Here is a 16389-nt window from a genome sequence, read left to right as displayed (position 1 = left end):
TGTGAATCAGTAATGAAAGGAATATACTTTTGCCCTCTCAAACATCTGAGTGAAAAGAAAGATGTATGGGCTCATGGTTCCGGACGCAATTTGACGAATAAATGTTGATGGATCTTTTATTCCTTTTTTAGTCGATTAAATTGATGCCCACCTAGGACTTTCCACTCAATCAGAAAATTAACCAAGAATAAATGAACATCTCTCGAGTCCAAGATTCTCACTCCTTAATGTCACAAACACAAACTCTTTCTTTCCAGACCATCGTCCCAGGGCTCGTTGGGATGGAGGTGACCAGAAGCACAAGCCCCAGGCTTGTCTCGGTGCGTGTTTACTAGGAATGCACGCGGCGCCACACGTGCTGCCTCAGGGAATGTGACCCTAGGAACATGCGCTAAGTAAAATCGGGGGAGCTGCTGCAGCTGAGGGGGACTGGGGACGCAGAAGAGAGAGTGCTGAAGTGCCCAGCTGCCCCGCCCTCCCCAGTGGAGCCTGCTCGGATGTCACAGGCGTCTCTTCAGTGGCCCACTGTGTGTGTGGGTGTGCGAAGATGTACAGACACAAAATTTACCATTTCAACCGTTTGTAAACGTACCGCTCAGCAGCATTTAGTACATTCACATTGCTCTGGTGCCGCCACACCCATCTCCAGAACTTTTCACCAAACTGAAACTGAAACTCTGTCCCATGGGACACTCAGTCCGCATTGCTCCTTCTCCAGCCCCTGGCAGCCACCATGCTACTTTCTGTCTCTATGAGTTTGATGGCTCCAGGTCTTCATGTAAGTGGAACTACACAGGATTTGTCTTATTTCCCTTAGCACCATGTCTTTGAGGGACCTCATCATAATCTGTATCAGAATCTCCTTCCTTTCAAGGCTGAATGATATTCCATGTGTGTACAGAGCACACTTCGCTTATCTCTTCCTCCATCATGGACACTCAAGTTGCTCCCACCTTTCAGCTGTTGTGAAACATGCTGCCATGAACATGGCTGTGCCAATATCTACCCGCGTCCCTGCTTTCAATTCTGGATATCACCCACAAGTGGGATTGCTGGATCGTCTGGGAAGTCTGTTTAATTTTTTCAAGGAAGGCTAAAGTGTTTTGTGTGGCGGCCGCTCTGTACACTCCCACCCTTTGCCCCCTCTGCCTGTTTTCCTACGAGAAGCTCACCCATGGCGTAAGTCTTGGGTAGACTCCTTCCCTGGGCTCACACTCTCCAGGCTCCAGCCCTGGCCTCCCCTGACTTCTCCAATGTGTTCCTGCTGCTCCTGGCTGCTCACTGGCTTCCTCACTGTCTCTCCCTGTCCGTGTCCAGTGGCTCAGTCTCCAGGCCTTTCCCTGCCAGGCACACCTGTTCTCCTCCTGCATCCACTGGCCTTTCTGCAGCCCACACGCCAACCTCACTGTTAGGGGAGGATTCTGAGTCCTCGAGTAGCCCATGGCTGTGCACCCTGGTAGAGAGGTCACAGGTGCAGGCTTTGGAGTTTAGACAAGTGCTGACATGATGGCCACACCCCATGCTGTCCGTGCAACCTGGCAAGTTACTGCTGTGTGTCAGCAGGGCGTACTCAAGACGGCTATAGCCAGTCCTCCTGGAAATCCTGAATTTAGGTGCCGGGATGACCTTTGGAGTGGAGGACAGAATGGGTCCAGGGAATGAGAAAGTTAGGAACCATTTTCTTATGAAAAAATCTATTTTATTTTTGACTCTAGCAATAAAATCACAAATATAACCGCACGGAAAATATGTCTAAGAGAGGATATTAGAAATGTTTTTTGATGAAGAAGTGATGTTTGAAAAGTACCAAGACTGTCCCAAAACCACGGGACTCCCCTTAGAGAGTCCCAGCACATGTGGGTCTTCCTTCATTCTGGCCGCAGGCTGTCTGGGGGCCCTCCCCCGACTCTCTGGAAGCATCTCCACCCAGAACCATCTGGCTTTGCCTCAGTTCCTTCCACAGCAGTAGTGAACAGAGAGAGAAGGCGGCCTGAGGCCAACCTGCACAGGCGAGAGCTATCCCGAGCTGCAGATCTGCTCAACGCAGGTTTTCAAATTCCCAGACACCAACTGTTCCTTCCTTGCCCAATCCTGTAAGTGTCAAATGCTCTAGACTGACACTGTTCCAAATGATGTGTTACTGATCCGTCACCTGTATGTGTCTGAGGAGGAGCTAAAATGATGAGGAAGATGACCGTCTGGACTTTCATGTGCCCCTGGCCAAGGTTAAGGGGACAACGTGTCCTGAAGCAGGGTTTGTTTTCCATTTAGCTCTTTGCATGTTTCCAATAAGGAATGGAGGAAAATACAGCACGAGGAGGGGTAAAGTATGCGAATGTGAGTTTCCACACAAGCAACTAATTTTTTAGAATTTTTAAAAAGAGCCTCAGGACACAGAAGCTAACATTTTGGCCTAGAAATTAAAAATATCAAACTGTTTCTTTGTTAAATTGGTAGCATCTGAGTGTTACGCTCAGTTTGTCTTGTGCAAATCCACATGCAAACATATGTAATTACAAGCATTGAGGCATCCCAACCATTCTTTCTGAGCTATTTAAAAACTCATCTACAACAGATGACTACTGCAGAGGGCTGGTTTGTTCTCTGCCAGTTTTGGTGACTAAAGTACAATTTGGTGTTGACTCTGTGACTGCATGTGCAGTTAACTTGCTTTTCTTTCTGAACCAACAACACATACACAACTCAAGCGTTTTTCTTGACTGTCAATTTATAAATGAAAGTTCCTAAAAAGAAGCTGCAGCAACCTGAAGTGTGGTTTTGGTGTGAGGTGCAGAATCAGAGGCAGGCCTTGGACTCTGCCCACCCAGCCCCCGTGTCCTTAAGAGGGTAGGAGACTTGGGCTTTAAGAAAGGAAGAAACCACTTCACACCCATCAGGGTGGCCTAAAAAAGGAAGGAAATTTTGATACGTTCTACAAATGGGTGACCTTAAAGACATCATGTTAAGTGAAATAAGCCAGGCACAAAAGGACAAATCCTGTGTGATTCCACTTACAAGAGGCACCTAAAGTAGCCAAATTCATAGAGACAGAAAGTAGAATGGTGGTTGCCAGAGGCTAGGGTGGGGGGTCAATGGGGAGTGTTATAGGCTGAACTATGTCCCCTCCGAAATGTATTCGTCCAAGCCTTAGGCCCCAGAGCCTCAGAATATGATTATATTTGGAGATAAGGCCTTTAAAAAGGTAATTAACATAAAATGAGATTATTAGGGTGGGCCCTAATCCAATATGACCAGTGTCCTTATAAGAAGAGGACACAGCAGAAGGGGAGCAGTCAGCTTTCTGCAAGCCAAGAAGACACCAACCCTGCTGACACCTTGATCCAGGAATTCCAGGCTCCAGAACCTTGAGAAACTAAATTTCTGTTGTTTGAGCTGCCCAGTCCGTGGGACTCTGTCACGGCAGCCTGAGCTGACTAACCTGGGCAGCTGTTGTTTGATGGGCATAGGGTTTCAGCCTGGGAAGAAGACAAAGCTCTGGGGGAGGGATGGTGGTGCAGGGGGCACAACTCAGTGAATGTGCTTAATGCCGCTGAGCTGTCCACTTCAATACGGTGAAAATGGCCAATGTTATGTGTCTTTTACCACAATATAAACATTTTTTTTTTTTAAGAAAAAGGTAAGTGGGAACTTACTTTGCTTCTAGAGCCAAGGCAATGATGCCGGCCACCATGGGGGCAGAGACTGAGGTCCCAGTGTGGCCATCGGTACAGCGCTGACGCAGATCCGTGGTGACCTGGGTGAGAGGGAAGCACAGTGAGGCAGTGATGGCAGACAGGCTCATTCACTCTCTGGAGAAGGCTGGGCTACTTCAGGTGCCACTAACTGGCAAGCGTGACCCTGGGTCTCTGGAACAAATAAGGTGTTAGGCAAATGCATCTCAGCAACCACAGGTTTCCACAACATCTGGTGCTCCCTGCTAAATCACTTTGCAGGGAGACAGGCAGGGGCAAGGAGGCCAGCTGGGAGCACAGACCGTAAGCTTTGATAATAACAGATCAGCTGGTTCCCTCTCTACTGCAGAAGCGCATGTGGAAAAAATGGTAAAACAACATGAAACCAAGATGCACCCCACAAGCCCTCCTCCCTGGGTCTGCTGGACTTTGTGCCCTGTCACCAACCCCCAAGTGTACCCTGGCAAAACCATTAGAGTCCATACTAGTGACCCCTGAGTCACCCCCTGACTTCAGAGCAGCTAGAGGTACCCAGGTGGCTCAGAGAGAGTTTCTGCCTTCAGCCAGCAGGTCATAAGTTGGGTTCTCCACCAAGACGTCCTCCTGAAGAAGCAGATCAACCTGGCATGTTCGTGACCTCCCAAGGCCTGCTGCACAGGGCAGCAAGGCAGGTACTGCTAGCTGTGGGCTCTGCCTGCCCTCCTCAGAGGCACTGGCCCAGGTTGGGTGTGGGATGGATTCTGGACCTCACTACCACTCAGGCCGACGTGTATCTCCCTTTGGACTGAAATGGAAAGCGGATGCTGGGGGTTCAGGTATGCTAGGTGGGATTGCGGCCCCCATCATCTTTGTCCCCTGGTGTTATTCCGATGAGCTTTGCAGATGGAGTTAAGGTTGGCAGCCAGCCGACCTTAAAGCAGGAAGATTATCCTGGATTTTCTGAGTAGACCTGGTGCCACCACAGGGCCCTTCACCTTGGAAGAGGAAGGCAGCAAGGCTGTCGGAGAGAGGAAGCATTAGAAGGACTGTACCCACCGCCGCTGGCATTGAAGAGGGAGTTGAGAAGTAAGCCAATGAATGTGGGTGGCCTCTGGAGGCTGAGAATGGGTCCAGCTGACAGCCCACAAGGAAACGGGAAACTCAGTCCCAGAACCACAGGGACCTGAGTTTTGCCAACAATGCCAACAGCCCAAGGGGGCAAGGAAACAGATTCTCCCGGGAGCCTCCGGAAGGAAGCACAGCCCTGCCAGTACCTTGGTCTTGGCCTCATGAGACTCAAAGCAGAGACTTGGTTGAGGCTCCTGGACTTCTGGGCTACAGGACCATGAGATATCAATTTGTGCTGTTTCAAGCTGCTAAGTTTGTGATAATTTGTCATGGTGGGAATAGGAAAGTCACACCCACCCACCCACCACAGGGCTCCAGTAGCTGATTTGCCTAACCTTTGAGAATCAATTGCACAGTGAGAGTAATCCGGATCCTCTTCCAAACTCAGCACCTTCCTTGCACATGTTTTGGCTGGGCTAACTGTCTGGGGAAGGTGGGGGTCTGGCCAGTGTCACACACAGGAAGATTTGACAGGAACGCCAATGAGGACCAGTTTCCTCCTTGCTCGTTTCAGTGGGGCTGGGGTCCCTCAACATGGGGAGGGCAGCTGAGGGCATGGGAAAAGGGACAAAAGTGCCCCCTCTCTGACCCCAGCATCTTCATATGCAAATGGACACCATGATACAGATTTCAGGGGTTCTCAGCAGATCACAGCCAGGCACCTGAACATACTTGTGCTTGGTAAATGGTGGCCAGGAGGAGAAACCAGGGCTGGCTGGGCAGGAGGCCACGCTCCCAAGAGCATGTGAGGCTCACAGCTGGTTCTTCAGCTTCAGAGAAGGAGGTCCTGGGGAGCGAGCAGAGGGGCCTACCCTGGGAGGGATGGCTGAACCAAGGTGGGCAGCGCCTCCTGAGTCCTAGTGCCACACCTGGGACACAGCTCGTGCTCAGTGAACGAATGTACCCTCCTGTTCTGGTGAGAGATGCTTTCTTTAGGTTTTACTCCTCTATGAAGAGTCATGTCTCACCACGGGACATCCCTCGCTCTAGGTGGACACCTGTTCACATTCCTCAGACTCAGAGGGACAGAGAATGCAGGGGGACAGGGTTGTGATTGCCATCACAGGCCTGCCTGAATGCTGGGACTGTGATATGTCAACTGTCCTGAGCAGCACTCGTCTCCCTGGAGGAGTCTAAGGGGACTCAGAACAAAAGCTGGGCTCTAGTAGAGCTGAAACTAACTCCTACTGTCAGAGCAGACTTCCCGGGCAGTGACCAAGACAAAGTGTATTTTCTCTTTTACCCCTCTCCAAACTATGCCCTTCTTACCCACATATTATTGCTCAGGGAAGAGAACTTAAAAAAAAAGAAAGAAAATCAAAGCATTTTATAGCCAAGGCACGCACACATGCAAAGCACAAGAATCACATGCTGGCGTGATTCGTGATGCAAATAAAGCTGTGAGTCCTGCTTCCAGGGTTGAGAGACACCATCCTGCCTGCACGCAGTCCATGTTATAAACTGTCCCATAATTCAGCAAATTCGAACTTGCTTCCATTCGGCCAGCAAGACTATGCTGGGTTTTGGCCAAGTGTCTGTCTAATAAGACCCCAGCAAGTCCGTGCTCAAATGAGCTGGATTTCTACATAAACAGGACATCATTCAGCATCTCAGCTGCCCGTCCCAGGGGTGTATACTCCAGCAGAAAAGGAAAATAACAAATTAATACCTTAGTTAACCAGCCCGAGCCGCTACCAGGCTGGCGACGGAACGATGGCAGCTGACCTTTCACTGGTGCGGAGCAAAGCCGAGAACAGGAAGCCTGTGTGCTCCCACAGAAAAGTGTAAAAATAAATTTGCGAATAACTTCTAAAGATGTGGCCGAGCGGCCGCAGAAATGAAAAGATGCCAGTGAGCTTTAAAATTTAACCACGTCTGGCCAGCTCCACGGTCTCATTTTAAAAATGTCTACAAGTCAACTTAATGACTGTGCATTTCAATTCTGCATTAATCTGAACTGGAAACCCTCCCTTCCTCTTTTTTTTTTTTTTTAAGTAGGAAAGTATGTAGGGAAAGAAAAAGCACAAATTCTACCTGAGTACTAAAACAGTTACCTTTTAAAAGGTACATCATGCTTATGTTCACTTAAGTAAGCGGAACAGACAGAAACCACTGCTCAACTTAAAAGCGTCCAGAAAAAGTGCTTCTGTAGCAACAGAACGCCTAGAAGAACTCTTGGATTTCTAGAACGCCTCAGGATAAAACCAAGTCTTTCTCTTACTCTATTGTACACGCTGGAACCGGATGGGTTCATTGGATTCCAAGAGATGTGACCACAGAATTTCAGAGTTAAAACAAGACACCATGAGAAGGAACCTCGTTCTTAAATGATATTTTTAGATCTCTAAAGCCAGAGAGGAGTTTAATTGCTATTTCTGTGCAAAGATTAGAAAGCCAGTTTCCGAAGAAGGCTGCCAAGGGACTGGGGTTTACCTCGAGGCTCAAATTGTTTGCCCATAGATGAGGCTGGGACCCTGGGATCCAGAACAATCTGGCCTTAATCTAATCCATCTTTCTGAGAAAGGGAGAAGAAAGTCATTCCCAGAGGCTGAGGCACATGCTGTAAGCACTCCAACTTGCCAAGAGAACTTACGATTTTTCGCTCATAAAAGGCCCCACTGCTGTAGGTCGTGGCCAGGGTGGAGGCGCACTCTTCCAGGTACCAGGGCTTGTAGCCATTCTCGGTGGCGCTGCTGACGGAGATAGTGTAGATGCTGTTGGTGTAGCCATCACATGAGCAGTAGTCCCCCTCTCTTCCGCCATTCCCAGATGCCCAGACGAAAATGGATCCCAGGCCCTGCCGGCCCTGGAGGGAACAAGAGGAACAAGGCTTAGCCCCGCAGTCAGAACCTCGTAGGGCAGGTCTCCCCCCATCCTAGAGTCCCATCTTCCAAACGTTCCTTCAAAGGGGATAAGAAGGTTGCATTCAGACCGTCTGGATGCTGCTGAGAGCATGGTTTTGGGGGCTCTGTTTGGATTTTAATGGTGTGCTTTTGCCTGTGGCAGCAGCCTTAAAATTGCAGAATCACAGGCTCATACGAGGGAAAGGGGCCAGAAAGACTCCTCTGTTCTTCACAGGAAAATCAAGGGTCCCAACACAAGCTGCTCTATTCCAGAGCCATGCCTATCATTTCCATTGCAATGGCCTAGGATCAAAGAGACCTAGCAGTGCTGCAAATAACACTGAGATTACAGACGATGGCGGAATTTACAACTTTAATTTTTCTGAGTTGAAAGAGCTGGTCTGGTGGGGAAAAGAATGATTTTTCTGGAAAACATACTTGAAGAGGTAACCCTCCTTGCAGAGTGAGCTAAATGAGCAAAGAGGGATGGGACCATGAACTCTGGGTGAAGACACAATAGGTGAAAAGGGTTATGTCCAGGAAGCTGGTAGCAGCTTGCGGGTGTGCTGTCAGAGCTCCTGTGGTCTCTGCTGTGGGTAAGTATCAGGGTGGTCTCATTCACATCACTAGCCAAGGCCAGGGCCTCATTTGTGTGTAGGTTTTCTTTCCGTTTTTTTCTTTCTTTCTTTTTTTTTTTTTTTTGAGACAGGGGTCTTGCTACGTTACCCAGGCTAGTCTGGAACTCCCGGGCTCAGGTGATCCTCCTGCCTTAGCCTTCAGAGTAGCTGTGCCTAGAGAAGTGTGCCACCATGCCCAGCTGTGCACCGGTGTTCACTGCTAAGAATGTACACACAAAAGCAAGTCTTTGAAAGACAGCAGCCGGTCAGGGCAGATTCCTGCAGCTCAGCTCTGCTCTATCCCATACCCACAGGATGGATGATTCCTGACCACACTGAGAATCATTCCAGCCACAAATACCAGCTAAAGATTAGCGAGTGGAAGACTGAACTGACGGATCTAGTCCAGATGGCTGGATGGGCTGGTGGTGCACAGCCGGCCTGAGAGCAGGGCCAGCGTCCACCTCCACGGGAAACTGGAGCCACTGGCTGGCCATCACCTCCTTACTGAGGACCCTCCTTCCCACACAAACAGAGGAAATTTATACTCATGCTCAACAATCGGCCAATTTAAAGACAACTTACACCCCGATTCTGCAATCCCCGTAGAGTCAAATCGAAGCCTGCTGCTGACCAAACATGTCACACTCACTTTTGGAGCACAATGAGTGGACCCGCCTGCTCCGTACGCTCACACCACGGGGCTTTGTAAACCAAGGAGACCACAGCTCCAACTTGAGGCTCCCAAGAAAGCCCACAGGAAAGTTCTTGGAGCTCACGCGGCCCCGCTGCTTAAGGCTGCCGCGTCCATTCTGCTTTCTGCATCTGCAAAGTGAACCTGTCGGGGTGGCCAAGAGTTCAACAGAAAGGTCCCTCCCAGAAAAGCTAACCTGAGAGAAAGGCACGAAGAGCTCAGGAAGGTGGTGTGTGTGTGCGTGTGATTACCTGCAGGAAGAGATTCAGCTGAAGCCAGTTTAAAGCAACTACAATGCAAATCAAAAGGTATTTAACCCATCAGAGCCTGTCCTGATTCCAGGTGAGAATTAGTCCTAGACACTGCCACTCCTAACTCCCCACCCCACTTGAAATGACTCATAAAATGTTGTCCTTTTGCAAGGTGGAGCATGCAACTTTACTGCTCCAGGAGCAGAGAGAATGGCCAAAAACAGCACTCCCCAAACTTGAATGTGCACACCCTGGACTCACCTGGGAACCTGTTACAATGCAGACTGTGCCCCAAAGTCCAGGGTGGGCCTGAGAGTGTGCATCCCTAATGAGCTCCCAGGGGACGCCAGTGCTGCTGGCTCTGGATCCCACTTTGAATACCAAGAGCCTGAAATGCTCAAGGTTTGCATTTACAGCACCCACCATGCATTTACTATGAGACAACCCATCCTCATAGGCGTCAACGTACCAACAACCTTTCCCCTCCTTAAAACGCTTTCTGGGAAGGAGACATGGAAATGAGGCGAGGAAACAGCCAGATCTGAGGGGTGTAGAGATGTTTTCACTGTCTCTGACGACTTTATTTTCACTTCCAGATCTTCAGTGGCTTCATGGAAGCCATGGGACGGAAGCTGTAGGGACATTTCAACCCTAGCTACGAACGTGCACTTCTTTTCAGTAAACTCACAACTTCAACCCAATCAAATCGTATTTCGGTGTCTTCCCTGGGGAGGGAGAGTTCATTTCACGAGCTCAGGAGCACCGCTACTGAGGACCAGCAAACACCGGCCACCTGGACGCAGCCAGTGTCTTTAGCCACAGCAATGTCTAATCGTCCCTTCTGAATAACCAGGTGTGAGAGGAGCAAGGCTTCCTAAGGACCAACGTTAAACAGATCTTTGTGCCAAGTTACAGCTTCTACAGTCTCCCACCGCCAGACCACATCATCTACCAAAGACAAAGTCAGATTTTACAGAAGACTGTAGGTGACAAATAGGGCCGCAAGGAGGAAAAACAAATGGGGGAATGTGGTTTGGTTTGAGATCATCAAATTTCTAGGAGGGTTTTCAGTGACAGATTGAGACAGTTGCGATTTAAGGTTCTCTGTATGACATATTTTGCTTCCAAATGACGAAAAAAACAATCAAATGACCTCAGTATTTCACGAAACTGTGACAAGAATGAGGAGAAACCACACGGTCCCCTCTGCAACTTCCCCACTCCCGACAGCTGGATGAAACCAACACTGCTCAGAATTCAGAATGCAAAGATCCCTCTCGGCAGCTCCAACCTCCCCAAGCCTCGCATAGGCTCAGTGAACCAGAGAGCCCGGACGATCACTACCAAACAACCAGTACCCCTCTTGGACAGAGGGTGCCTCATCCTACGAGCTCAGTCTTTGGAAATCATCCCGCAGAAATGACAGACGCTCAGCAGTAACACCATCCAAAGCAATATGTTCTACGTAGGAAACCCGCCCTCCAGCTTACCCACCCTCTCCGAAGCTTCGATTCAGCTTAATTTTCGGGATGTCTCGCTTGTCATCAAGACTGAGATCCAGGCGATCTAGTGGGTTGGAGCTGGGAGCTAAGTAATGGAAGGTGATTTACGTATTCGGCAGTTCTTGGTGGGCAGCAGCTGACTTGACCATACCTGAGTCTGCCAGAACTCGCTCAGCCCAGCCTCGGGCCTGGCTTGGAGGCCCAGCAGCCTGACTGAAGCTGTCCTGGTGTTTTCTTGGGGGAATGGAGACAAAGGAAGCTGTCCAGAGTCCCAAGGATGCACACAATGTCCCGTGCTGTGTGCGTGCGTGTGTGTGTCTACACTGTCCCTCTTCCTTAATTTTCCTTCTCACATTGAGTGTCTGGGTGAGTACTAAACTCGGAGGGACACAGGGGTAGATACCCCATATTTGGTCATTGGTTTCTCAGGCATTCAAGACCTGAGTGAGGAGGAAGCTTCCGCCTCACACTTGCAGAGTGACACCAAGTCCCTCGGAGGAGGTGCAGGCAGGTGCAGCTGGCAGGAGGCAGAGGATGCAGCATAGGCCTGACGCCCGGGAAAGGTAAGAAGTGGAGGAAACTCCAGGGTTTCAGCAGGGCTGGGGGTCTTCTAAGAGAAAAACGCTCATCCCAATAAGAGGAAATTAATAGATAGTGACCAAACTCAATGCACCCAGGAAAGCCATCAAATGATATTACTCACAGAAAGGAAATCATGAACACAGTTTAAAAACTGATTCCTCCTCTGTGGGGCAGGACTCGGGGGTGGGCAGAGAGAGACAGAGAAAGGCTGTTTGCAATATAATCTCTTCCTACTATCCGATTGACTTATTAGCTGTTTATGAGCCACATTGTAATCACTATGCATGGGTTATAATACGATGAGAACTTTAAAAATATTTTAAATGATATAAATTTAATGGGCTTGACTCCTGCCACCCCCTCCCCATTCTCCCATCCCCCACAGGAGAAGTCAGAGAAGCCTGGACTCAGCCCGCTGGAACTCCCCCTGTCCCCACTCCCTACAGCAGTCACTGACCACACGTTGTACTTCGGGCTGGGGCCTGCTCGGCCACCCAGGGCCTCCTGGACGCTGACCACAGCTCTGTCTGCCTGCTTCAAGAAGCTGTCCTCACCCAGAAATCCGCCTTGCCACCCTGCTTGTAAGAACTGGCTCATCTGCAGCCACCCCCTCCTCCTTCCTCAGCCTTTCTGACACACAAGGATCCGGAACCAAAGACCACAGAGTGGCTGGCGGGTGGCCTCGCAGGAGCCTGCCAGCCTCCCCTTGGCCCATCTGCAGAGAAGCATCGTTGCCCTGCTTAGCCCTCGTGAGGTTCTCCCGGAGAAGTTCGAATTGGGCTGGGCTGTGTGCTAGTGGGGGACACCCCGACCACTGCTTCCTGCTACAGCGGGCCCTGGGTGAGCACACACCCCGTGATGAATGCAGAAAGGTCCACGGTTGGGTGTTTCTAAGGGCAGGTGGGCCGAGGCCCCTGCAGAGTCCAAGTAACAGGCCAGGTGAACTGCCTGGGACCCCTGTCACCCACCTGTGTACCCCTTTCAGCCAGGGATCGGCAAACGCCAAGGCAGAGAGGGTCGTGCTAGCAGTGACCACCTGGCTGTCACTGGAACAGCTGTTCTGGAACAAGGCAAAAACCTTCTCTCACTGGTTAAGAGCCACTTCTCAGACTCCCCGAGTGACTCCTCCACACTGACCCTGGCACCTGTCACAGCACAGTCTTCCCAGTCTTGTTTCAGGGCTGTGGCCAGTGTCACTCTGATATTTAACTGTTAAAACGCTGACTGTCACCCTTGTCCCAGAGCGCTCCCCTAGAGCCCTGGTTACTCACACCTTTTTAATGCCATACTCGAAAGCCTGCTTAGCCAGTCGGCCGGGCCCGTCCACCGTCTTGCCATCGTCGTCCGGCCCCCAGCTGGCACTGTAAATGTCGATGTAGTTGGGTCTGATGCCCAGCGACTTTGCCTCGACCACATCTGTGACGTCGCCGTCCAGCATGCGGATGCCTGAAAGCACAGAGGAGGCTCAGTGTCGGCGCCCAGCGCTCCGGGCACACAGCGACAGGAACCAGGGCCCAGGAGGCTCAGAGCAGGACACCGCAGCACAGAGTCCCTCCCCAGCACGGGCTGTTTCCCGTCATCCTGCAAAACTGGCTCCTCTTCTCCATGCTGGCTGATGTGAAAGAATTAAAACGACAACTCAGGCCAGGACAACAAAAGAAACCAAGCTACTTCCTGAAGAGAGGGTTCAGTTTCCCTCAGTGCTATCTGTCCTGCTGGTATCTAAAAATGCATATTTCTGCTTTTTATTTAAAAAAACAAGGCCTATTATTATTATTATTAGAGACAGAGTCTCGCTCTGTCACCCAGGCTGGAGGGCAGTGGTGCAATCTCGGCTCACTGCAAGCTCCACCTCCCGGGTTCAAGTGATTCTCCTGCCCCAGCCTCCCGAGTAGCTGGGACTACAGGCACACACCACCATGCCTGGCTAACTTTTATTTTTAATAGAGACAGGGTTTGGCCATGTTGGCCAGGCTGGTCTCGAACTCCTGACCTCAAGTGATCCACCTGCCTCAACCTCCCAAAGTGCTGGGATTACAGGCGTGAGCCACCACTCCCCGCCAAAATGCACATCTCTATAACAGAACTCCAGAGGCTTTCCACCTCTCCCAGCTGTTGAGAGTTCACATCTGTTTCTTTCCTTTATAATTCCTCTCCGACGTATAACTTATGATGAACCAGATGATGAGCTTTCAACCTGGAAGACAGAAGCCCGCACCCTAGGTTGTAATGGAGGGGACTGGGGTCTTGGACTTCGCTGGCCAGCTCATCTCCCTTTGGGTTTGGGATCTATGTTCCCTGGAGGGGTCTTTAGAGGTGGGGAGTCCAGCTTCCTCAAGAGCACCCCAAAAAGAGAGGGGTGAAGGGTCCCACAAGCCTCTCCCAATGCGCCTCTCCCAATGCCTGCCGAGTCCAGCTTCCTCAAGAGCACCCCAAAACGAGAGGGGTGAGGGGCCCCACAAGCCTCTCCCAGTGCCTGCCGAGTCCAGCTTCCTCAAGAGCACTCCAAAACGAGAGGGGTGAGGGGCCCCACAAGCCTCTCCCAGTGCCTGCCAAGTCCAGCTCCCTCAAGAGCACCCCAAAACGAGAGGGGTGAGGGGCCCCACAAGCCTCTCCCAGTGCCTGCCGTCCCAGCCAGGGGCCTCCCTTCCTGCCTCATACTTAGCATTTGCCTTTATTACTGGGTGCCCTCTGTAGCCAGAAAGTCACCCCAACAACAGTGCCTTCCCCAGAGAAGGCATCTGAGAAAGGCCTGGCATGAAATGGGGAAGCAGGGGGTAAGGACGGCCATGGACACACTCTTCCTGGATTCTAGTAGATACAGAAAGTCGACTTCTCTGGGGCTCAGGGAATCTTGCCACCCGACCCTGGGTCAGCTCTCTTCATGGCCACTCGACACCCACAGCTCCCTACTCAGAGGCCCCCGGGAGCCCCTCACCCACGGGGCCCAGCTCTGTGTGTGCGATGACCATGCCTTCATCAAGACGAATTCTAAATCTTAGAGCTATTTAAGACGTAATGGAAAAGAGGACTTCTTCTGATTGTTAGAATAGTATATGCTGTTGCCTAAACTTTGGGAAATGAGAAATAACCAATAATATTTTGGCTATTTTCTTTTTTTGCTTTAGAGATGGGGTCTCACTCTGTCACCCAGGCTGGAATGCAGTGACACGGATCATAGCTCACTGCAGCCTCGAACACCTGGGCTCAAGCAATCATCCCACCTCAGCCTCCCAAGTAGCTGGGACCACAGGTGCACACCACTGCACCTGGCTGGTTATTTTCTTCTAGTCTTTTTCTTTGCCTCTAGCATATACTTTCTTTCTAAATCCTTTTTTCCCCCCACTGAGCTTTATACAGGGCATTTCCCTGTGCCACTAAAGACTCTTCCAGGGCTTACTGGCTGCAGCTCCCTGCCACCATGCACACACCCCTGGCCCAGGCAGCCTTCCTTCTGGGGTTCACCTTCTGAAGTAGGGGTTCCCCACCTTACCCATACTAGTCTGTGCCTGTTTGTTCTATATCCCAGAACCTACATCAACATGTACTGCATACTCAAAAGCAGAAACTTTAAATATGATTGACTTTAAAAAACAAAATAGTGAGTTTTCCCTGAAGTTAAAAGAGGTGGTGCAGGACTCATGCAGAAGAGCCACAGGAAGGAGACCCTGGAGGTGACACCCTCCCTGGGCGCTCAGGGACAAACATTTTATGTGAGTAGACTCCTACTGTCCCATCCATTTATACGATAATCATGGGTGTGCTCTTTTGATGGAAATTGCTGGGCAGAGATCCCCAACACAAACATTTCAAATCTTCTTGTCCTATCATCTTTCACCCAGTAGCACATGGATTATAAACAAATAACTAAATGTACTTCTTGACTTGCCAGGGTAAGAAAATTCCAACCTAAAAGGAATTTGAAGATGACTTTGCTGCAGTAAATTCTTCCATTCCATCCGTTCATTCTACCCAGTTTTGAAGGTTCAGGTTTCCCTAAGGTTTTCCCATTAACATATGCCCTGAAATTTCCCAGGCATGAACCAAGACAGAGAATGCAAGAGTCACCACAGACAGTTCTTGGGAGGCCAGGTGGGATAGTTGGTGGTGGGAGAGGGAGGACCACTCTAGGGCCAGCATGTTGACCTTAACACTTAGGTGGGACACCAAGCTTAACTGGAAACTTCTGCTCCAAAAGCCTGGAATTGTATTCAAAATCAATGTCAGAGAAATTTACACCAAAGCAATAGCAAAGTTGAGGCATAGGAGACATCAGAAGTTCAACAACAGGGCTAGAGCCATTCGGCAGTGTCAGCCACGTGGCTTGGGCAGTGATGGAGGATGGGGCTGAAGTCACGGGAAGAGCCATCTCTTCATACCTTGAAAGCCTTAACAACGAGCAGTAGGAATAAATTTAACTTCAGTATTATCTATCTTCTCTTCTGGCTCCACCTATTTCCCTTCCTCTCTTTCCTACCTTAGCGACCTGGCTGCAGGACAGCCCAGAGTAGCCACCAGTGTCCAGGCACTGAGATGGCACGAGGCAAGTGGACTTAGACGCCTCGACGCCTGCTCCCAAGGGGAGGTCCACAGGGTGGAGCCGTCACCCACAGTGAGCCTCGGAGCCTGCAGGAGGGAGATGGGGCATGCCACGGGCGAAGACCTTGCCTTTACCATCAACTGTGACCAGGTAGTGACTCTGAAGTTCTCCTGTCTCGCTAAGCCTCAGTCTTCTGCACACTGCAATGATGACAGTTATCATATGTAGAGGGATGTCAAACAAATGAAATCGGATGATCTGTGTAAAGGGTCTGGCACACAGTAAGCATTCAACGTGTGTGTTTGCTGCTAGTTTGACCCCACCGAGCCTCAGTTTTCCCATCTGTAAAAATGGAGGTGGTAACAATAACTGATTGGTTTTTCTTTTTGTTTTCTAAAAACACATGACTTGATAAGCACAAAAGATTGTATGTCACATACACGTTAGTTATAAAGCCTAATAAAAAAACGGGTACCCGTGAACCCTCCACCCCGATGCACGAGCAAGAATGTGACCCACTGGGGGCCTCTAATTCTGTGTCCTCCCTGTCACCCCCAGCTT

General features: G+C 50.2%; 1 protein-coding gene across 6 annotated transcripts in view; it reads right to left on the bottom strand.

Moving 5' to 3' along the window:
* PCSK6 (proprotein convertase subtilisin/kexin type 6) overlaps window positions 1-16389 on the bottom strand; it is a 195198-nt gene that overhangs the window by 85999 nt on the left and 92810 nt on the right. For all 6 annotated transcript variants that reach the window (XM_063640040.1, XM_063640041.1, XM_055277040.2 and 3 more), the window contains 3 exons: window positions 12562-12734; window positions 7393-7605; window positions 3654-3754 (listed from right to left, as the gene is read on the bottom strand). In XM_063640040.1, the coding sequence (XP_063496110.1) occupies window positions 3654-3754; window positions 7393-7605; window positions 12562-12734 (487 nt within the window). The remainder of the gene's footprint in view (window positions 1-3653; window positions 3755-7392; window positions 7606-12561; window positions 12735-16389) is intronic.

Source organism: Symphalangus syndactylus, chromosome 5 (assembly GCF_028878055.3).
Source record: "Symphalangus syndactylus isolate Jambi chromosome 5, NHGRI_mSymSyn1-v2.1_pri, whole genome shotgun sequence".
NCBI classification, from domain to species: Eukaryota; Metazoa; Chordata; class Mammalia; order Primates; family Hylobatidae; genus Symphalangus; species Symphalangus syndactylus.
Note: the sequence above shows the minus strand (reverse complement) of the source record. Positions and strands in the feature narration are given on the sequence as shown.